This window comes from Camarhynchus parvulus, chromosome Z, assembly GCF_901933205.1.
Source record: "Camarhynchus parvulus chromosome Z, STF_HiC, whole genome shotgun sequence".
Lineage (NCBI taxonomy): Eukaryota > Metazoa > Chordata > Aves > Passeriformes > Thraupidae > Camarhynchus > Camarhynchus parvulus.
In genome coordinates, this window is record NC_044601.1 from 55,366,684 (window position 1) to 55,391,633 (window position 24,950).

Sequence of the window (24,950 nt, forward strand, 5' to 3'; positions counted from 1 at the left end):
TAGATACAACTAGAAAAGTTATGGCGAACCTAAACTCAGAACTATGTTGACAGAAGATTATTTGAGGGAGTTTCCTGTCTATTTTAATAGCTTATTCCAGGTGTTCAGAAATTAAGTTTAGCATCCTTGATAAAAGCCTTTGCTGGGAGCAAAATAAAACCAAGATTCGTGCGATAAGAAATGCAAGAGGTCGCCCTGGAAATGTACATTTAAGAGAATGAGTAGGCATGCTACACTTCCAGTAAGTAAGGATAGATTTGACCCTGGAATTTGTTGGACCTATGCAGATGTCTAAATGAACTCTCACAGGCCATGCCATTCACCTAAATGCTGCCTGTCCTGTACCACCATCTCTCTACATGAAACACAGATCCAATACAGAATATTTAAATGTGCTTTTACCTTCTTGTTACTCTCTAACACTGATTGTCATGGCTTTGCTCTTGCAGCTAGACCATCCTTTTGTGCATATAAAACTTGAGATGAACTAATTAATTCCTGAATTGTATGAATAAGCAAGGATGAGGTTCCCTTACATTTTTGCATTCTGCATCTTGACAAAGAAGCTGTTTATGGAAACATATAAATGCTGAGAGGAAGTGCCTTTAGATTTAATAGTGTTTTGCTCCTAAGTAAACATGCTTTGCAGATCAATAAAATATACTAAACCTAAGCCACTCTTGTTGAGTTTTTGTGAAGGAAACCCTCCCACACACACATAGTGACATGGGGGGCAGAAAGAAGGAATGTGACAGTTTAAATAGGAATAGAACATCTGAGGTAGAAGTTGGGTTTTTTTCTGTGCATGAGCCAGTGCACTCAACCATTGCAACGTGATTTGAGGAAACATAAAGTTGGCATGTGTACAGATAAATAAAAGATGAAGGGTTTCTAGGCTTTAAAAAAGATTGTTGTTTTTACTCTTTTGCTTTTAAAATCCTTCAGACTTGGTATAAGAAAGTGCTCACTACTTACCCACACAGTAAATACATAGACATCTGCCCAGAAACTATCTAGAACATACTCTAAAAACTTTTCTCATTAATAATGTTAAAGACAAAAAAAATGCCGTTTAAATGCCATATTCACTTACAGTGGTAACATTGAATGCAAAATCTGAATTAGAAACTAAATATGGTATCAATTAAAATACACTCAAATGCAATATAATTTGTGTTTCTAATCAATAATGACTCAATTTTATTTTAAAGGATAGTAAATAAAAGCATGGTATTTTGCTGTTTTGAAGAATGAAAGCTGCCTTGATATACATCCTCTGATGACCTTCCTTCCACTGAGTGACCTTGTTCTTTTTCACAGTTTTGACTATAAAGGTTGGATTTGAAAAATACTTTAGTATATTTTATTTTTTTAACACAAATTTTGGGATTTTTGATGTAAATTTCAGAAGGAGGAAATAGCCATTTGATCTGAAATTAGATTCAGAGATTAGACTCAAGACCATTTGAAACCTAATTTAAATGAAACAGAAACTTCACTCTGTAATGTTTACAAGGGAGTTACAAACTGTTTTTATCTGTAACTCAGCTTAAACTTGTCTGCCCTATGTGCTTGGAGGATGCAAATCATGGTTGCTTTAAAAACAAATGATTGTTGTTTGTCACTGTTCAGAATGAGTGCCATATATGTGCAGAGTGCTGTGGTTTGCTAGATTTATTAAAAGATTCAAACGTTCTGTGGTATTGGTTTCAAGACAAGTTTAACTGAGCCTGTCTGAAGTGAGTGGTTCTATTACTTTGTTTTGACAAACTAATTTTAAAAAAACTACAAAAAGGCTGTTCTTTTGATTCTACTTAACATTAAATAGATATGCTGTGGATTATCAGATTTTTAAAATCAATCTTGAAATGTAGCAGGTTCCCAGTTAACATGAAGGTTCTAGCTAAGAAAGGTTTCCAACCATTTGCATGTTAGATAATGCAATTTTTGGGTAAGTATATGCCATTTTCCTTAGAATCTGAATCCATTTAGAAGTTTCCAGTTTAACATCCTTCCCAACCTTTTACAAGCAAGGTAAATGTCATACTTTCAATAAATGGATTTACAAATATGTGCCCTGAATCCGAGAACTCTTTCTCTCGCTGCATGCTCTCTGCTGTATAACTTTATCCATATAAGTAAATAATTACGGTGTTTGCATTCTAAGCATTCCTCTGTTCTCATTTGGAACCTTTTTTTGTTTTTCACCTGCTCCTATCTGTGGTTTATGATACCATCTCTCTGTAGTATGCTTACATTAAATCCAGTGTGCTGGAACAGAATTCACCGAGTCAAATCTGCAGCACCTCTTACAGAGCCCCTCTGGCCTTTGTCAGACTTGCAAGGGCAAACTCATGTCCTGATCTGACTGCAAAGTTCAATTGCAAGAGAAAAAACATGGATCATAAAATAAAACCAGAGCTTGAGAGAAGAGACTGTTCTAGGGAGTTTTATTTTCTCCTCCGGATTGGAGCTAGGAAGAAATGGGGTGTCAAGTCTATCCATGAAAACAGAGGTATGCCCAGTAGGGAAGCTCAGGAAGATAATGGATGCAGCTTTAGCTGAATAGGATCCTGGGCAGCTTATGGAAAGAGAAATTCTCCCCTGGAGGTGATAAAGAACACCTGCATTAACATTCTACTCTGAATCACCATCTGCAGAAGTCAGATTTTTACTGACTGTGTAGGGAGCCTAGGGAGACCTGCCAACTCACTTAGCTATCAAAGTGAAGTACCTGAAGTCAGCTGAAGTGAAATTTTGGGATGCTTTTCTCTCTTACTGCTGGTTCTCACAAACAAATCTCAGGATAAATAGGGCCACTGGTCATTGCAAACATCCACGTGTAAACAATAAAAAAGTGCAATGCACTTTTCCTGTTCATTGTCCATCGCTGAGGATTGTGGTGTTCCTGCTGCGCCTCCCTCCCTCAATCATCAGAGCCAGACATCCTGTGTCTGGCCTCTCCCCAGGGTTTGTCCTCTGGCCTGGGCTGTCTGCCTCAGCCTTACCTGCTTCTGTCAGAGCATTTTATCCTCAGTATCCACTGAAGAACTGTGTTCCTATGAACTACTCACCGAGTGGATGTTTTAGTTGCTCTGCAGGATTATTTTGCAGGTCTTCCTGTAATCCATGCATGTAGTTTAACTCTTAATTGCAGCAAGAGAATTTCTTCTTTTTATGTTGTAGGTATGAAACTTTCCCATGGGCCTTCCAAGCATTTCTAAATAGTTAAATGGCATTACCATTGTTCTGTGGATGGAATAGTTGTTTCATAAATACTTGCTATGGAACTGTGAGAGGGCAAGTTGGCTAAAGAACAGCTAAACCTTCCACTAAACCAGATTGCTTAAAGCCCCATTCAACCTGGCCTTGATCACTTCAAGATGTGGAGGGACATCCACAACTTCTCAGGGCAACCTTTTCCAATGTCTCACCATCCTCACAGTAAAGAGTTTCTTTATATATATCTAATTCTAATCTAAAACCACTGTCTTTCAGTTTAAATCCATTTCTCCTTGTCTTATCACTACACGCCTTTGTAAAAAGTTGCTCACCTGCTTTTTCATAAGCCCTCTCTTAGTACTGGTAGCCTGCTGAGAGGTCTTTCCAGAGGTGCTCCAGGCTGAACAATTCCAACTCTCTCAGCCTTCATCCCTTTGATCATCTTTGTAGGCCTCCTCTGGACTTGCTTAAACAGGTAGAAAGCTGGAAAGGGAAACAAGAGTAATATAAAGACAAACTGAATGTGTCCCAGTTAATGGTTGAGCTGTTGGGAGTTCATTCAGATGGGACCAGGAGAGTGTCTCCTTGCAGTTTCCCTGTTCCATTTCCAAGGATGGCAAGGGAAGATTCCCAGGAAAGATCAAACCACAACGAGCATGGGGTGATATTTCTTTCAGTTTTCAGAAATTTTTCGCTGAGGTTCTGAGCTGGTATCCAGGTGTTCAGCAGCTATCACTATGTGTTTCTTGTAGTAGTCTGTCCAGTCCTTTTTTGCACGACCATGCAAAAATGTTCATATTTGTCCAGAAGCACAGGCATGGTGTCACAGGATTGTGACTCTGACATGCTGTCACATACTGTCAGTGTCAAGCTGGCCTTGGTGGCTGTCCTTGACACTGCACCTCGCGCTGGGGTGACTGTACCTGAGGAAGCCCGGAGCGACTAAGTGGGCATGGACTGACCACAGTCTGTATAGCTGAAATTGGGACCTGTGTGCTCCACACCTCTTGGGTGAATGCTACAGGATCACTCAGGTGCTCTGTTAACTCCCTCAAGGGTGATAAAAGAGGAGCATGTTCCCCTTCCTTCCCCTCAGAGTCCAAAGTTCAAACCCTCAAGGTCACGATATTCTTCTATGATTTAGATTAACCTCCCTCTTCTAGAAGAGGGAAATGAAATTTTTGTGAGTCACTAAGCCAGTCTTTTTTCTTATAATGCCTAGACATCATTTTGTGGGTGGTATTTAGGCTGCTAAATAATTTTTTTTATATTACCTTGAAAGTCTTGTAGACTCCAGTAAGCACCTACAGTTTTAAGGCATCTGAGTTTAAGAAAAGGTCATCAGGAAACTCTGATGTATTCTCAGAAAAAAAAGCCTCTGACCTAGATTCAGCCTACTTGCTTTGACACTGAGGTTTGTTCTTTTCATAGAGCCAAAATAGGTTTTCAGCTGCAGAACTATTTTGCTTCCTGCTGTCACTGCCTAATAAAATAATGCACAGCTTTTTGTAGGACGTAGTATTTGATGAAGAATTGTGCTTTACCAAAAATGCAGATCAGCCTCTTGAGGGCTCAGATAGTTAATAAGATAATTTTCTGAAGAAATGTAAACTAACCAGATGCAAGGTAGAGTCTCAAAGGCATCAGGTTAGGAAACTAATCGAAAAACTGACAAGAAAAGTACCAGCTAAATGAAAGAAAAAAAAGCTTAAAACCAGCACAGATCCTCTGCCTTAAAAAATTCATTACTTAAATAAAATATGGTAAAAATTATATCCTTAGACTAGGCAGAACAATACTTGAATTAGCCTATATGGTACCAAGCACCACTTTACTAGAGAAAAAAACTGGTTTTTAAATCACTAGATTCAGTAACTCACAAATCCCAATCCTACTCCTATGCTGATTCTCTGTGTCAAAGTAGCATTGGTTCACCTTGATTCATTTTTAAGCAGATTAAAACATATTCAGACTCTTTGTGAGTAGATCAGTTTAGACCATTTTAATCTACTGTAATCCACTTTTTTTTTTTCCCACTAAGGACACATTCTTAAAAATATTTACAAGGGAAATGAATTTAACTCTAGTATGCCTATACATAAAACAAGGAGGAAGATGTGTCTTGGAAAATGTTCGAATATTTTGAAATATTTGTAGTGAGAAACCATTGGGATACTATTATTTTGTGCATATTTGTCTATGTACTTTCCAAATTATGTATCAAATTTGCCTAGATATTTCCTAATCATAGCTTTTTCTGCCACTTGTGAGGTTTGTTGTTTCCTGGTTTTTAATGTAGCTTTAAAATCCCTTTGATTCAAAGAGAATGGTGACAACACTCAGAAAGCTCAGTGTCTCATTCCAAGACCATATAATTTCCAATTGTCATCTTATTTGCGATTGGATGCTTCACATAATTTGCTGTCTAGTCTGAGTTGTTCGCATAGTAGAGAGCTTGAGCTCCTTCTACCAAGTTCCCTTTCCTAAATTGGTTGCAAATATTGTCTGTGCTGGTGTGGATTCTTCCTAGCAGTTTTCAGTGAAGCAGTACACTATGGAGTCACGAGTCAGGTTTATGTCACTTCACTCCTTCTCCTGCTTCCCAGAACTGCTCTATATTAAGCCCACATTATCATCTGTCTGTTCTTGACTATCTAGATAGCTACTGTTAAAAATGCAAAGCTTTTCTTGGTGATTGCATTGTAAAAGCATTTCATAAATGGTTTGATTCAATACTTGAGGCTTGTTAAGTAAACTCTTTTACATTATATCCAGCTCCTTTCCCCAAATGAAAGGAGCAGAACAAAGAGATATGTTGTCGTTAATGCACACCGAATTCTTACCTCTGCTGAACAGAGCTATGTCATGAACAAAGTTGCTCATCAAAAATGGTTCCTTGCAAGATGTATGTATTCTCTTATTAGATATGCCATTGTATTGGTTTTTTCTTCTTTTCCTGTAAGAAAATTAATTTTAAGATGCATTGTTTGCCCAGAAGAAACCTGTAGATACACTTGTAATCACTTACTGTGACCACACAATACTTATTGTGATTAGAACATACTTTCCCATTTGTAGACAGTGTATATCTGTTCCAGTCAGTCCCTTGTAAACAATGGCACTTAGTTTGTTCTGGGATAAAAAATCATAGTGGTTTGAACATAATCAAAATCTGAGTGCATTATGACAAAGGAAAACACAAGCCAACTGCCTTGATCAGATTTTTAATTTATTTGATAAATTTCAGTGAGGAACTTTGTTCACTGGAGAAGTGTATTAGCAGATAAATCTTCAACATTTTCTGCATCAGGAAAAATAATCAAAATAAAAGGAAAGATGTGCCATGCTACATTGTCTTTGTTTGATGGCTAGTGCCAAAGATGTAGCACCAAAAAATGATAACTAATGGTAACTAATCTGTTTCAGTGCTAAACATTTGTAAAAATTATTTTTTATAAAATATTATATAATAGTGAAGTTTATTTGAAATCGGGGGAGAAGGAATGCTCTCCAGAAGCAGTAATTTTTGATAAAGATAATACCTTCTGATCAGTTTGAAAACACACCTAAAAAAAGAAATCATTACTGGTTGGCAAAGAGCTGCCTGACACCCCTCTTACAGAAGCAGTTCACATCCTATGAGTTCTTTAAGGAACTGAAACACAAATATTTTCAAAATGTCTGTCTGCTTCCCTGCACTCTGATTTTCTTTTCCAGAAGATGGGGAAGAGATGAAGTAACAAGTACAATTTGGAAGAATTCTTTCACCAATATTCATCCCTTAGTTTGTAGCTGACTGATTGACAAGGGGGTTGTACTGATATTATAGATCAAATAGGCCCAGGTCTGTTTTTTATCCTGGAAGTCAGTTGCTTCCACAACCTGCTTCCATGCAACTGGATTTTGTAGTTACCAAAGCAAGGAGGCCTCAGGTCAACCTCTGCTAACTCTCAGGCTGGTTCAGGAGCTGTTCTGGAAGATATTAATTGGCTTGAGCCAAACCTAGTTTTCTGAAAAAGTATTTTCTATGGACAGTCAAAATCCATAATAGGGGAATGTTTTCTAGCACTTTTAAATTTTCTTGTTGGAAAAATATAGTTTGTACTTTTCATATTTTTCACTTTAAAATTTATAAAAGCTTTCTAACATCTTTGTAAGCTGAAATTCCCTTAAAATTGTTATTAAAATAATCCTTTGCAATGGAATGTTATTTCTTCCGTCATCTGGGTTCAGTTAAGGGAGCACAATGGCCAGATAAAAGGATGAGTCATAGATGATTCACAGGCAAAAGAACAGGAGAAGTATTTTTCACATAAGATTTAATTTATTATTTTGTAAGTTTGTATTTATAGCTGTAAAAACTCACTACTGTATCTCTTAAGTATGCACAGGTACAAAGAATGAAGAACAATACTGAGCAGTGTATAGGGAATCCTCCCCTATAAAATTGTGAGCATATCTTCTCATCCCTTTGAATGCAATGGACCTATTTGTTTGAACATAATACCTCAAATACATGTGAAAGACCAGACTGTGTGCATAAACCAAATATCTGCCCTTCTTCTGCTGCTTATGAATTTTTCTGCATCCTTACCTCAGAAAGGTGATCACAAGTAGACACTCTGGCTACTTGCTTTTAATGGGGGAGTGTATTAGCAGATAAATGTTCAATATTTTCTGCATCAGGAAAAATAATCAAAATAAAAAGAAAGATCTGCCATGCTACATTGTTTTTGTTTGATGGCTAGTGCCGAAGACATAGCATCAAAAAATGAACAAGCTGTAATGACAGCAAAGTCATGTAACTCCTCTGAACAGAGTAAATATATAATATTTAGTCATTGCTCCTCCAAACTTCTTTTCCTGTGGAATGCAATGCCGAACAATTTCTTATTTTTTTCCTGCTAGTACTGCTCCTGAAAGTATATGCTGAGTCACTTACACCATCTGCTATCTGTGCACGTATCAGCTGAGAGAAGTGTTCAGAAGTTTCTGAAGACATCTGCTTATTTCACTGAGCTTACCGATTCAGGCTTTTTCTGTTTTAAATCACACATACTTGCACACTTCCTAAAATAGGCTCTTCTTCCTTGCACTTCATAAGAATTTTAGAACACTGAGATTTTTAGTCTTCCAAGTCTGATCCCACCTTGCCTTTGTTTACTAGTTTTAGAAAACAAGATATTCGTAGTAGTAATAGCTGTGATAAGAACTAGAGGTTTTACATGGTAGTGCATTCACCATTGCATGAGCTTTGAAACAGTAAATATTGGACATCTTTCACATTGGCCTACTTGGTTATTCATTGTCAATTCAAACAACTTCTTTAAAAGCTGAAATGCTGAGATGATATTTAGCTCCAATTTCCTGTCTGAGGTTATAACTAATGCATAATTCTAAGGTACTGAATGATACCAGACGCAGAAAATGATGCAGCTTCCTGATGGAAAAGCATGTAAAATATTAATCTGTATATATGTAGACATATATATATATATATATATATGGATTACTGAGGAAATGATAGATTCAATACAGAGGCCCAGTTCTATTGTCACGTTACTTGCACATAACTAGGGGAAAGAATCACATGGCCTTTTTTCTAGCTGTGTCAGACAGACCTGGTAAAAAATGTTGCCAACATGCATCTGTAGACTTTTCTTAGCATGCCTTTTTGATTAGTTAAATTATAAGTAACTCTTCAGTTTAAGTCTTCTAGAAACAGTTGAAAATAATGACTTGCAAATAAATAAACAGCTAACTTATATAACCATATACAGCTATAAAATACAGTTTATAAATACAGCTTAATTGAATTCCTGATGGAAAAGGCTAATTTTTACAGTGTATTTGACCAGCACTAGCTCAAGTCCCCCCGAATTTATGCAGAGTTTTCCTCAAGGCCACTCCTGTGTTGCAGTCTCTGCCACCATGCAGGCAAGGATACTTCATGCTTTCTTCAACTTCTTAACCCATAACTTTACATTCATTTTGTGCAATGGCTTCCCATGACAATGCTAAAATCAGAGGCTTGCTTATGGACTTCTAGCTGCCTCCATGGTCACAAGTAAATTTTAGTGCCCAATTTTGATGGGCACTGGGGTGAGACTAGTTGTGGAGCTACCTACTATGTCCACAGAATAAATATTTTTTAAGTTTTGGCACAGGACAAGCTCATGCCAGCAGCCTAGAAGGAAGGGCTCCTCACCTAGACCAGCTCCAAAGTACAGCTGTTGCTTGCAGAGTGCTGTGGGAGTGTTAGACCATTTCTAAAAGTGAAACCATAGGAATCAACTTCTAGAGCTTGGAAATGCTTTCTGATACTTTTTAATTTACTGGGATAGAGACTAACTGTCTATGGCCTGTCAAGATCTTCCTTCAGATACTACTTACCTTCAAAAGAACCTGAAGACAATGGTAAGCATAAAAGAAAGGGGTGTGAGTGATAAGTTCTTTCAAAGAGGGAGAGCTACTTCCCTGCTTCAGTTTTGAAGGGAGAAAGAGGATGAGTTCAAAATCCTTGTAGAAACTATTTCATTTAATAATTAAGCCAGTCTTTGCTCCATGATTCCAAAGCATGCCCTTGCAAATTGACAGACCCATTTCTGTGACACCTGCAGTAATTGTGACGTGAAAGAAAAAAGGGACTGAGGCAAAAATGAGGAAACCATTACTGTCTATGCAATAGTCTCCTTGGTACGAGATTTCCAAATCAATTTATATCTCAGTGCAAGGATATGGCTGAAGGAAGATAAGCTGTGCCTGAGGGAATGACTACAATATGGGAGTGGAATTGATTTGTCTTATGACAACAAGATTTCTTGATGAAAACCTCCATAGATTATATAGTAAAATAGAAACACTTTTTTGATCCCCTTAGAAAAACAATTTGCCTTTTGTTGTTGTCCATTAGAAAGTGCCATGTGATTTATTTCTTTTGAGGTGAAAAGTTAATATATAAAAAGATATTTGTAGCAGTCTTTTGTGAAATTATAGGAGAAACCATAACATCCTTTGATGAAGGAAAAGGCTCGGACATAGATTTTTAAGAATCAGAAGTGCCCTGGAATTAATGTATTCCTCTAGATAACTGAGGAGTTAATGTATATAGTTACAGAACTAATTTAAAATGATCAGTCACAATTCCTGTCACAAATGTGAGGATTTCTTAATGTCATCAAGCTAGATTATGTAATCAATCCTTGGATAAACAGCTTTTCTCAAAATTACAGTCTTTAATAGTTTTTCCAAATTAATGTCATTTAATTTAAAACTTTTTAAACTGATTACTGCTAATCTGGAAACAGTGATCAACCCATTGTCAACTAAGAAATTAAATGCCCTTTTTTATTAATTGGTAGGAGATTTTTTCAGGTTTTTTTTTTGTTGTTGTTGTTGTTGTTGGGGTTTTTTAATCTGTACCTTAAAAATAGAATATGCTATTTGGGAAGCATTTAATCTGTAATTATATCAATATTAGTATTTAAGATTGCATTAAAGAAAAGATGCCTGTATAAAACCAGGATTTTCTGTTTCATAGAATGGCCTTTAATTAACTCAGGGATATTATCTGTAAATGTGTTATGCAAAAATTTCATTATGCAGGTGCAAAATTACTTCTTATTAAAAAAAATTCTACAGTAGGCCAGCAGAGAAATGGTCACACCCTGCTTTTGAACAGCAAAGAGCAGCACATTGGAACAAGGTTTGGAAAATTCCAGCCCCTCACAATGAAACAAAATTAGTATTATTCCTGCCAGACCCTTAGGTTTTACAAGAATAATTAAAAAATTATTGTTACCTTTAGTAACATTGGTTGTAACATGTATGATATATAGGACTTGACATTAGAATCATTGTTGTTTTTAAGTGGTTTATATTTGGAATAAATCATTGAGCAACACAAGTAGCTGTACTGAAATCCGCACCCTTCACAATGGTATTTGCTGACCAGTATTTTAAAAAATATCCCCATGCAAACTAAAAAGACCAATTTTTGCATCTGATTTTACAAAATGCCATTATTAAAGAAAAGAAACAAAAACACATTGACAAGCTATTTTTGGCACTGAAATCCTCAGACAAATCCAAGCTGAATTCATGATGCTTTGTCAGTCTTTTCTTTCTTTTTTATTCACTTTTTGCTAAATCCTTTCTACCTGTCTGGGGACCTGCAACTCAGGACCATCCATTCACAAATGCCTGAAATCTGCCCAGCCTGTAACATGGCCTATAATAAGCTACACAGTAAAAGCTGATGCTGTTTGTATTAAAAAATGGGCATTTGAGATGGCTCCACTCTGGATTCAGGTGCAGTCGTGACTGTCTGAGGTTTTGGATCACACTTTGGTGCAGAAATATTTATATATGTTTGTATAAACATATATATCTAAAAGGCTGATATATAGTTAAACATATATTTGTTTCTTTTGTTATAAATTTTTAGTTATTTCTCTTGTGTCATTACAGCTCCCTTATTCCTACTTACTCCCTTCTGGTAGTACTTCTTTAGTAGTATTCAATTTATTTTTCACTCACCCTCATACTCTGTTAGTAGGAAACATTCTTTCTATTTTGCTTATTACTACTCCTCACTTCCATTTTCTTATTCTTTCTTAAAACAATGGTATTTTACTTAAAAATGTTATTCACAGACCTGGAAAATATCTCAGTCAAGAAATAAAATACATTAGTGTTCAGATTAACTCAGAGACTTTGGTGTAAAAATATAATTTTGTAGAAGGAATTTTAATTGGGATTTATGACACCAAGGATATGATAGAAATGATTCACAGGCAGGATCAAGATTAGCTTTTATTTTGGTTTAATAATTATAATAGTTATGCTAATAAACTTAGGAGAAAGATCAACTTTATGGAGCCCTACAAGAACTGAAGGTTTGATCTTACAGCTTCATGAATGCTGTGGGTTTAATGACACTACTTGTAGCCTTGAAAGACCCTGAATATGTTTTATCCAGCATGCAGTTTATTGTTTTCCCAATTTAATCTATATAAAGCACAACCACTAAAGAATTTGACACAGGTCTCTAAAAATTTCCTCATTAGTTATTTCTACACAAGGGGATTGATGTCAGCTGGAGGGAAAGGTCTTGAAAATAAATGGTGCCTTAATTTTTTTAAGTTGCTTTCCTGAGAAATAGGGAATTTGCATTAGAATATCTGCAGTGACCCCAACAGCAAGATGTTTCTGTGCTCAAACTGTATAGTTGAATCCTGAACTGGAGATTTTTTGGGGAAGTTTCTTCAAGTCATTCATTTTTTGAGTATTTTTAAAAGGTCTGAAAGAATAGGAAACTTACTTCCTTATTAACCACTGAAACCTACCTGGCTTCCAGCTATCTAAGATATGTTTTTTGGTTTTTTTTTCTTTTTGAAGTGTAGACCCTCAAACCCTATTCCTTGGCTGTTTTTATGACATAAAATTTTAACTTGTGAAAAAGCAACAGCTCACAAATCTAAAAACATTTGACTTACAACATGAAACAAGTGTTAAGTACAGAGAAACCATCAATTTTTAAATTATTACATTAGTGAATAAGTACTATGTCATCTGCAATACAACAATTGGCAGCTTATCTTCTGTTACCAGTTATTTAGGCTAATAGGAGGTCTAGAAAAAGCATTTTAATAGATATGAAGCACAAGGATAGTTAGTAACCTTGGCATTCAAATGGCAAGAGAGCAAGCTTGCAGCTCTGAGAAATTAGAGCATTTGAGTACAGCTTGTATCGGCAGAAGAGAGACACAAATATTTTTATGTCATACATAAACTTTTTATATAAATGCTACTGCTGATATGGGAATCTGTGTTAACAAATTTGTTACTTTTGGTCCTGTATATTAGACATTATATTATAACTGACTAATATTTCTCCTGTCATCCCAGTTTCTCCTTCTTTACTTCTTCAATTTTGAATTTGTTCTCAGTTATTTTTGTGGTAAATACTGTGTTTTCTCACATGTGTGCTGTGTGCCTGCAAGCACTGTTTGTCTCCCAGTTTCATTCTTTTGGCTTGGAAAACAGAAAAATCTGACAAGGAGTCCCAGGGCTTTTTGGGGTGTGTTAAGGTGTCTGCTTTTTGCTGGGAACAGCCCCTCTGACTGTCTTTATGTAAAGCTGAAGGGAGGATACTGCCAACATCTTTGCAATTTTAAAAGCTTGTGAGCAAGAAGTCATGTCCTTCTAATCTACCAGAGAGACTGTGAGGGGGTAGCTGCACATCAGAAGTGCAGGACCTAGGCATCACCTTTTTTTTGACCTGACTTTCACAGACTGTGACTATGAACATTGGTTTGCTATGACGCAGAATAAAGAGAATTCTTTTCAATTGAGATTATTCCAGTATAAACACAATATTACAAAAACAACAACAAAAAATCAGGATAAACAGGTATTACAATAAATAATACTCTTTTTTTTCTGTCCTTGAAAAGTGAAAGGAATCTAGTAAGCTAAATATGGTTGTGTGTTAAAATTGACAATTCTAAAAAGAAAGAAATAGGGTTATAGGAGTATGTACACACATGTTAAAACAAAATATCACCTTATTGGGCTTGTTAAGTCTGAGTACTCAGCTTCTTCTAATCCATCTGCCATGGGTTGTAAAATAAAATTGACCTTTAGTCTCCTTGTAATTAGGGTAGCACCCACATTTAAGAATGTAATCATGTTTTAAAAATAGTCAATTTTATTCCATTTCACTGTGATAAGTACTATCTGTCAGAATCTCTGACACTTTATCTAACAGTTAATTTAGAAGGAATATCTCTTCTCAAACACAGAGGATACATTACCCGACTAGTCTTTCAGAGGCAGCAGTCTATGATCCCCCTAAACAGGTACAAATGTAATTTTCTTTCCAGCGTCTCGCAGGCTCAGTCACTTGTCTCTTTTCTTGCAGAACGATTCCTGGGGAAAGCAGTACTCATACGCACTCTTCAAAGCCATGAGCCACATGCTCTGCATTGGGTACGGGGCCCGTGCCCCCGTCAGCATGTCCGACCTCTGGATAACGATGCTGAGTATGATCGTGGGGGCTACTTGCTATGCCATGTTTGTTGGTCATGCCACTGCCCTCATCCAGTCCCTGGATTCATCACGACGACAATACCAAGAAAAGGTAACTCATTTTCTCACAACTCCTTAGGTTGTGGAATGGATTAATGGGATGTTTTAACTCTTTACATGAAATGGTCTCGTAGCGTGTGAAGCCTGTGGCAGATGTCATTGAACACAAAGGAGTTCAGAACATTCCATGAGTTCAGTATATTTTTGCAGGAACCTACTTTGCTTAGAAAGCAGCTGGTTCTTGATGTTCAACTTCCTTTACACTCTTCTGTGAAAACTCTATCCCTTGTTTCAGACTTGCTTTGTATACCTTTGCTACCTTCTGCAGGTAATTGAACTAGGTAGCTTCAACCATGGCCTTGACCTTGGTAGCTTGGGCATGTCTTTAGAATTTCCTGTAATTTCTTTGGAGTGCAGTTCAGGGATCACCCTTGAACATGCCAAAAGTATGACCTTTAAGTGAGGACCAGAGCAAATCAATTAGTTTTGTTTGTGACTTCCTCAGAGAAGTGCTCAGAAGAGGTCTTCATTTGCTTAGTAACAGTATTGTTTACATGTGAATCCATGACCTGTAAGGTCCTCTCCAAGGTCAAAAAGGATTGTGACCAAAGGTGGAAAAGTAGAGAAAGGTTAGTGGAAGAGTGTTCACTATGAAGCAGGAATTAAAAGGTTGTTTTATTCCGTGTAAGATTGGAATTAAAAAGACATGAAGGGGTACAGGGTTGGATCTTCATGAAGTACTAATTAAAACTGTCAGTTGTGTAATAAAATCAGGGACAGGTGGGGATCAGGGCATGCAACTGGAAGATACAGCTAGCAATGATGGCATAAGGAAGAAAGGATCAGAATGAACCTCAGGAAGGGACAAAAAGAACACACAGAATTAGACATGCTTAAAAGATGACAAAATTCATTAATATAGTAAATGGGGAACTGGAGGAGCCATAGCAGCGGAGAGGTCAGCTGAGCAAAGTAGTGAAGTCAAAGTTTACATCAGCAAATAAGAAACACAGCCTGAGCAATAGTATTTGGCATGTGTCCATAACAAGGTTCAGAAAGGCAAACTGAGCAGAAATCACAGTATGATGTAACACAAACCTGAGGGAGAAAACTGGCAGAGACTAAATAGCCAAGAGGATGACCCTGGCATCTGCTGAGGATGAAGGGGAATGACCTGAATTTGCTGGGAAAGAAAGAGGAGGAAAAAAAGAGTAGGATGGACTGGGGGATTTTCTTTACAAGGAAGCTAAGCAGTAGGAAATGAGAATGTGTGGGTGAAGAAGGGTTTATATACAGTTTTGTTAAGCTCAAATTGCATCCAGATCATGGTTCAATATGTGAGAGACAGGAAGAGGTTAGATGACCTGTAAGTTCAGCAACAGAAAAAATAGCTTGTGGCTGACAAAACAGCTCAAAAACAAGTTTGGAAGCAAAACAGTTCAAAATAAGTTTGGAAGCAAGAAATTTCACACACTGTAGTGTCATAAAGTATAAGTGAGAATAAGAGGTTTAGAAAGAGAGTAGAGATCATCATTAAAAACAAATGAGTTCTCTCAGTGACCATGTGAAACCCCTTATTCATCTCAGTGTAATGTCAAAGGGCTAATCCTGCTGGGTTACCTAACTCAACTGGCTCATTGGGTCCGTTCTGTGAACAAGAAGGAAAGTAATTTTTTCCAAATGGGACATTTCTAGGAAGCTGTGGGACAGAAATCCCATAACTGTGGAGATGAAGTATGACTGTAGCTTCATTACAGGCTAGGGTCAACATACATACGCACATGTACACAGATGTAAGAAATCAGAAGAAATGTCACTATTCCCCTGAAATCTGATGTCAGTCATTATCCTCACACCTTGCTGGCTGCAGCAGTATATCACAATATTTTGAGCATCAGAAATATAGTACATGGTAAAGATATCCGTGTATTTTAAACTGTCCTGAGTAAAGCCGGTGTCAATTGCACTTGTTTTGTAAATTAAAACCCAGCAACAATCAAGCAGTATTGCATTTCTCATCTTTTTGCAAAACAGCAAACAAAACTTTTTGTTTATTCGTTTGCTCTCTGATTTTGTGCACACACATTGTTAAACATTAGCATGGAAATATCCAGCATTTTTCAGCTCCTGCCATCCTCAACACATTCATTTTTTCTTTTGTTTTTTTCTTCTGACTTGTTTCCTGACTTCTGGCACCGACAATCAGAAATTTAAGAAATAAGCCAGAAATTGCATATTTATATGCTTTAGAAAAAAATTTTCTTATTTTCTGGAATCTAGTCTTATGCAGTTTATTAAGGGCTAAAAGGATGTCTTGAACAAAGAATATTTTTCTACTGATTTCTGAGACCCTGGACCCTGATGCAGTGATAACAACTGTATGGACTTGTCTGTACATTCTTAACCATCTCTTTATATAGTTTCATCTTATTTTAAAATAAATCTTTGATTATAGCATAAGAATTATAAATCATTACTACAAATTCTTAAAAGGTATTCTATATTTGTCTTTACTCTGCAAACTACATAAATGGGAATTCAAGACCATTTTGTTGTATCCATCTTGTCATCATATTGTCTAAAATACTGGCGGACAAAAATTTTTTATATTTCATGTATCTGACACTTTAGAAAAAGGTAGATGAAATTCCAGCTACAGATTTCAGAATTTTAATATATTCCATTATCTATTTCTGCATAGTGCATTGCTTTTTTTTTTCCTTCTGAAATTAAAAAAAAAGAGGGAGACTTCTTTGATTTGTTTGGATTTAAGGGCCAGGATCAACTTTTTTTTTAGACAAGTATATCTCAGGTTGTATATTTATTGGCTTCATTTGTTTCCTTGTAAGAATTACGTAAAATAATGAAATTAATATGAATTTCTAGGCAACACAGAATGATAGTGGAGGTAAGAAAGAGGTTGTTATTTGATTCTTCTCTGAGTAACTTCATGAATGTATCTGTGGAATGCAACCAGTTAAAGGAAATTTCTGGTCCTTCTAACTCTGAAAGCAGCCAGAAATAAAATATTTGCTGAAATCTCTCTAATTCAGGTCCTTCCAAAGCTCAAGGTATGCAAAACCAGAACAAACATAGTTCAAAATGGAAGAACTACATGCAGGAAGATAAGGATGATATTTCATTAAGCCAAATGTCAAACTCTATCAAAGCATTTGATCTGTGCCAAGCAGTGCATGCTGAGAGAAACCAAAATACGTTAAGGAAGAAAATGTTGTTCCCCAGGTTTAGTCTTATGGGCCAAAACCAAAATGTATCAGAAAATTAAGAGTGATTATAAGCCATCAGATGTAGGAGATGGACAGTAAACTTGTGCACTGAGAAGTGGTACAAAAAAGAATGCATTGATACATTCTGTTCACTCTGCTGAAGTTCAGTCTTTTTTCTGCTGAAGTAGTGGAACTGTTCTCACAGGAAAAAAAAAAGTCTCTCAGATTTAATACATACAGCAGATCCTGGTATCAATTAGTGAAGGGCTTATACCTAAAAAAGGAGAGAGATATCCAGTTCAGGTCTACTTAATCCGTATTCTCTTTACAGTAATAAAGTTTGATGGACCATTGTACCTTAGAAAAGCACTGAATAAATCAACAATCAATGTCATCTTAGCACTCTCTCCTTCCTGACTTTGGTGTAAGTCAAAGAGGAATGCAGTAATAACTAAAAGCAATATTATAAGTGACAACACCTCTGACATTTTGTAATGTCTAGAAAGTCAGCACATCTCAAAGATTTTTGCCTTTTCAAAGACATTTATTTGAAAGGACCAGAAATGCATATGCTAAAGTTGTTAACAATCTAGTGTGAAACAAAGAAGGCAAAATGAGCAGTCATTTGACAAGGAGGTGAAGATCATTAGTTAAATATTTCTTGCTTTAGATGTTGGCAGTTCCTGGTAGGAAGATGTTTGCATAATGCTGTGAGTATCAAAGAATTTTCATGATTGAAGATAGGTTAAAATTTCCTCTGTTACATTCTGTCATAGGCAAAAAGTATCAAGGAACAACAAGCTATTAGAGGCAAGATTTGTTGTGGCATACAGATTGTCCCATAGCATAAAGATTGTTAAATTGGTTTGATAAAATACCAGGTATGAGCTGGGGAGGTTATTATTTAACTTTGTTTTAGTTTTCCTTATGCTATCATTTTCCATTTTCCTTATGCTATCATTTTATATATTGTTTATTGTCTAATAGAACTCAAACCACATAGGGTATTGAAAAAAGAAAAAAAGAATCAGACCATTTTTGCCAATTGCAAGCAATATGAGAGACATAAAAATGTTTAATTCAATTATATACATATAGGAAGTGGACAAAAATTACAACTGCCTTCAATGTCCCAAAGAACATTTTCTAACCCCATATATTGCTTTTATTTTATCTCTTAATTTATGATCTTTGAGCATGTCTTCAGTTAAATCAGTCTAGCTCAAAAGAAGAAAATAACTTAAATGTACTTTTTTACAGAGAAAAAGTAATAACTATATATAAAGTTAATTTAAAAGCAACCAATAAGTTGTAAGTAGTAAGCAACTACTACATAATTATATGATGTTGTGCATTTTTATATAGATAGAATTGGGATTTGGAGCTCAGACTGACAATTTTTCATTTCTTAAGCATCAGAAGAAACATTTTAAAAGGAATAACTGAATTACGGCAGCAGGGCAGCTTTAGATTTTGCAGCTTGAGGCCTTGCCCCAGCTTTTCTGGTCTGTCTGTCATAGCTGCAGCCTGGATATCTAAATTGCCCTCACAGTCCATGGGGAAATACCTGACCTGCATTGCAAGAGGTAGCAGCGCCTTGGGTGCTTTGGGGGAGCTGTGGATGGGACACGTTCCCACTTCCCCGCCCCTCCAGAAGCTGTGTGTGTACTCCCTCACCTTGGGCAGTGACACAGCTGAGTCCTCCCTTCCCAAACTGGGGACCACCTCTCCAATCTTCCTCCTCCGAGCAGTTGTTTTAGTGTGCAGCACAGGGGCTCTGCCACAGAGTAAATCAAGGCTTGGTATCCACTCATCCAACCAGTGATGCCTCTGCATTTTCCTAAAGGGGAACGAGAGGCATCACTTCCATGTTTTCTTGAGTTTCAAGCAGTTGGTGGTTAAGCTGAAAGTGGAGCAAGGCGAATACCAAGTTCTTGGTGTGTTCATTAGAACTACTTCAGTTCTTAGGAAATATTTCTGGAAAATTTTAGATATTTGTACCTATGTCATCTGTAAGTATCAGGGATTTGTGTATATACACATGAGTCTGGGAAATGGCTGTTCTGGTCATGATGGAAATCCATAGGAAAGGAAGAGCTGTGGCTAACTCAAGACCGCATCACTATTTAGCTAGGCTTACACCAGCTTGTGGTGTATATGTATTATTAAACTGAACACAAATATCCGTGCTGGACTCGAGTCAGACAAAATAGGGTGAAACTGATAAAGTTTCCAATGCCTACATATTATATGCCATTCATAAAATCTTTGAAAATTTAGTTTTATGGATTTCTTTTTTGTCTTAAATTGAACAGATGCTCAAATGGCAAATTGCAGAACCTGAATTTTAGACACACAGCTGAATTTGCAATAGTGGAGTTACAGAATGCTATTCCTGGATCTAGTCTGATCTGAGCAGGAAAGCACTCATTAAGTACTGATTTCTAAGTTCAGTAGCTTTTCATGGTTTACACATGGTTTTTAAAAATGGAAGTAATGCTTTTCTGGGGCTGATAGTAGTTTTTAGGAAGTCTGACAATACTGTAACACAAAAGTGTACTGTGATTCTTTACTTAAAAATAGCCTGTTTTCATTTATAAAGCATAATTTTAGCAATAAGTCATGTCATATCACTGCTGAAGAAGGTGAGCCACTTGGAAGATAATTCTTGTATTTTCTATGCAGCACAGTACACTTGCCACACCAAAGGAATTATTTATTTTGGAAAATGAGGGGTGGTTTCCTTTATCCTTGAGTTACACCTACTTGGAAAAAACATGTAAACAAACAAACAAAAAACACCCCAAAATTAAACCAAAACAAAACCAAAAAAACCCAAACCAAAACTGGAAAAATAAAGGAAACCCTTTTCTCAGCCTCTACTTTGCAGGTTTTTAGAAAATTCTCATCAGCTTACACAGACATACATCCTATTCAGCTTTACCGCAGTGCGGTATTTTAAATGGTAAAGAATTTTGAAGTGTTTTATCAAGTGATCAAGTACAAGAGTTGCTAACAGTTTGTACAATGTTAGGACCTCAGTAGTAAGTATTCTTTTTATCAGAAGCTATATAGTCATCACAGTATTGTGAACAACAAAATTCATTATTCCCTAAATATTTAGGCATGACTGGAAGTCATTGCACACCATAGTATTTGTGGATTGTTTCTGGTAGTTATAATTCCTGGATTTGTGATTTTATTTGGAAGTCCAGGGTGTTTTATAGTTAGAAAAGGGTCTGTAAGTGTTGCCTTTAGGATTATTTCTGAATCATCTTATGCTGTTTTGGCATACATCAGGTCACTGACTGCTAAATGTAGAGATGTAGTACTCCTGGCTTCTGTGAGCCTTATTGGTCCTTGCAGAAAACCGTGAGATTTATTAGAAAAAAGCAAGCTATTAAAAGATACTTGGTATCACTCAATATTCTGAAAGGGAAAACATTCTGGAAGGGAAAAAACAGCTGAATCTCAGAAAAATCTTTTCAGATACTCTAGTTCACAGGATGCATCCTTTTATTTGATAGAACATGCACATAATAGAACTTGTAGGTACATTAATCCTTTTATTTATATGCATCTTTTAACTTGATTTGTAATTAAGGCCATCATGAAATCAACTGACATATAAATGAGTATGTAAATTCTCAGCCATGAGAACTAGTGTGGGCTGTGCAGACAGAAGCTTATTCACTGAGCATGAAAATATTTGTTGTGTCATGATAAGGCCTTCACTGCCATCGCTTTCTTTCTCTTTCTCATCTTTATCAGTGTTTTGTTTATAATGATTACCTGGATTTTTGCTGCACATACTTGTGATATTGACATTGGTCTTCACAATTTTTGAAACAGGAAAGAATGATAGATAGCATTGCAAAAAGTAAGGGAACAGAATATTTTCCCTCTCCCAATCAAAAATCAGAAATTACTCACCTTTAATGATACAACATTAAAAAAATAATTTTTTTTTTTCTCTGCAAGTTGAACTGAATATGATGTTTAGTTTGAGAGCAAGACTTTGGAGAGAAATATAAATTAGTCAGAACATTCTCATTAGTCTGCTCTTTTGTCTTGATACTTCATTATTGTTTCAGCTTCTCATTACCCCACTCTTGCTGGGGAAATTGGGCTGGTGATTTTTGCCTTTCCTCTGAAAAGGTGCTTGGTCCCTCCCGGCAGCAGGTACTGTGCAAGCCAAGTGCTCTCCGCCCGGCTGCATCATACCTGTGCCAAACTGTAATAGACTCCCACTGCTTCTAAAATGACAGATGGGACTGTCTTTGATTTATTGCTGTGTTGTGGGTAATTTACCTATAAAGTGTTCTGCTGTCTTGCATTATGGATTAGGTTCCTAGCAGTTTTCCACATGAAACTGCAGAGCAAGCTCATTACAATTGCAACTATGTTCATGATGACTATATAAAATTAGCTGTGAAGGCATGAAGTTATTCTAGAGTCAGATTTTACACACAATCTGCTTTCTTTCCACAGTAATTACCACAGGTTCCCACACTAAATAGATTTTTTTAAAAAAAGAGAGAAACAAAAAACAAGGAACTAAGTTTTGGGCTTCAAACTTTCTGTTCAAACAGAGCACAAGTTACAAATTTAGCAAGAGAAAACTGTGATTCACACCAGATAGCTATAGCAGGTAGCAATTATCCAAGTTGCACTAGTTACTGTGCTTATGTCCTGTAGATGGATAGAAGGAAATAGCAGTCAATATTATCTAATATAATATTATGGGTGAGAAAATAATCCTTTCTGTGAAAGATTATGGGTTTTTTCCTTTACTTTGTCAGGGAAAAAGGGAAGAAAGAAGGATTGATTATTTTTATATTGACTTGTACATCGTAGTTCTTTCCCAAGCTCACCCTGTTTCTCAATATTTGAGAAATTAACGAATATATACTTTGAGAACATAATAATTGGCATAAATAAGACATGCAATATTTATAAATTCTTTGGAGTGCAGAGGATAGCAGAATAGCCAAAGCATTTTCCCTTCAAATGAGTGTTTTAAAATCCCTTTTATATTGTTTTGTGTGATAAATTAACAGTTTAATCCAAGTGGTTATTAATCTTGAAAAAATATTGTAACACTAATTCAAGAAAATGTATTAGAAAGGACAAGCCGTAATAAATATAGAAGTAGAATGCTTTTAACTCCATTTGTTTTCATAAAATACACTAGACCTGCCTTTTACATCTTATGCTACCAAAGGAAAAAAAAACCTTCAGAAAATATTTTTCTAAATGCTAGTTACTTAAGCATAATAAAAGGGCTTTTAGAATAAAAATTCACAGTGCTATATTTTTGCAGGTTGGGGTTAGGAAACTGTAATTTTCAGAAAGGTATCTATACAATCTCCTTCTAGACAAAATATTTGTTGGTCAGAATTTGATGTATATGTAAAAGTAATTTTATAAAGTTTTGAGGAAAACACTGAGAATTTTTTAAAATGAGAAGTGAAGTCTTTGGGTGTTTCTTGTTATGCATATGAAGGAGCTGGTAACTAGAATTTATGGAGTTAATTCCCCTATGTAAGATGTCTCGCAATCCTTTTTAATTTTTCAACATTGTTTAAGCCATAGGCCTTTGTTTCCCCTGATTTTGTAGGGAATGTAAGTAAGAGAGGTGGGTGATCACCTGGCTGAAAGATCCATCTGGCTTTGTTGCTGCTTTATTCCTGCACACTGTCTGATGTTGTTCAACCCATGTTTGGGCATCATCAGGCAGCATCAAAGGATGGACATGGCCCCACCTCAGCCAGGAGTACCACTGACACCAGAGGCAAACCAAAAGGATGACTCAAAGGAAAACTGAGGCTGAGAGCCTCTGAAGATGACTGGTCAGTGTAACAGAGATAGTGGAAAGGCATCTCTGGCTTTTTCCTATAGTATGCCTGCAAGGAAAACCAGTTTGAAATGGCAGGAGCCAAAGAACATGTGAGGAAGTGAGGATGAAAGAAACAACAGGGACTGCACCATGAGGTAGAGGATGTTGACTTGTTTTAGGGAAGAACTGTGGTTGACAGAGGAGCTTGTACTGAGGGATTTGTTGATGGCTAAGCAAGAACCTCTCATTGGGCAGTACATGATGTCATCTGAAAGAATTTAGGAAGTCATTTGACACACACTCTGAATTTTTGGCAAAGAGATAGAGATGAGCCTTCTATTTCTGCCTGCATATCCCATCACTTTGAACAGCAGCTTCTGTGTGTGGACAGTGCAAATAAAAGAAGAGAACTGAAGTGAGGATGATCAATGGTATGATTACCTGGATTACTATATCACATTACCCAGTTCAGCCAGGCAGGAAGTTTTGGGTTTCATGAGCAGAGACAAGATAGCATCTGATAAGATAAGCAAGATAGCTCCATCAGGTTCAGCTGTAAGGCAGTGAACAGTATTTACTCTTTAAGCAGTGTTGCTAGGAAAAAAATCTGAAATCTGTTGTAAAAAGGGGAAAAAAGAGATTTAAAACTCGGATGAACTACATTGGTCCATTGATTTCAAAACAAAGCTATAACAGTCAGAGAGTAACTCTGCATGAAAAATAATGGCACAATAAAACCATCAGTATATGTAACTCAGTAAATGAAAATATACTTTTTTTTACTGCTGAAAGATTGTGGTTTAGATTTGTTTGCAAAATATTTAAAAAACAGGCTCTTGCTCTGCAAAAGTTTATGATTTAAGATAGCAGAGAACAGTATAACCTTGCAAAATAGTACCAAAACCAGATATTATTTGGAACAGATATAAACCTTAGCTCTTCCTTGGTTTTACCTCAGCTTTATTTTCTTTCATAATTTCTCAGTCTACCAGCAGTGCCCCCAGTCCCCATGTCTCCTTATAAGGCAGTTTCTGCATCTGGCAGAGATCAATTGTCCTCTTCTTCCTCAAAACCCTCCACAAAACCAGTCTCTTCTGTGTGGTTTGGAGAAGACAGGACACTCATCTAAAGCTTGCACCATGCTTTCCATGGCAGAAAAGAAAGCTTTCATTTTCCAAATGATTGAGTATCACCTAACGTCAAGAAAGTTAGAGCTTCCTGGGGAGGGTCCGGTGATGTAATTACATATAATAATGTGAAAAAAGGAGAAGAAAGAAGGAAAAATGAATAATGTGCTGTTGCATATCCATTAATATTAGGTGTAAGCCCCATTGCATGTGGCTTTTAAATTTGCAGTACAGTTCTGAGCAGAGGAGGGATCAATCAGGCAGGCTGAGAAAATGAGCTGTCTCTGTCTGCAGCAGCTGAAGGCAGCTCCTCAGAGTGTTAGCCTGGATTTCTGCAGCACACCAGGGCTAAAGGCAGAAAATTTCTCAAAACAACATTTTACACTATAACTTACATTACATGCTATTTCTAACATACTCTTCCTGGGTGGCAGAGAGAGCTTC

General features: G+C 36.5%; 1 protein-coding gene across 1 annotated transcript in view; it reads left to right on the forward strand.

Moving 5' to 3' along the window:
- Window positions 1–24,950, forward strand: part of HCN1 (hyperpolarization activated cyclic nucleotide gated potassium channel 1) — a 192,196-nt gene that overhangs the window by 112,131 nt on the left and 55,115 nt on the right. Inside the window, 1 exon segment of the mRNA XM_030969114.1 lies at window positions 14,147–14,365. Within this exon segment, the coding sequence (XP_030824974.1) occupies window positions 14,147–14,365 (219 nt within the window).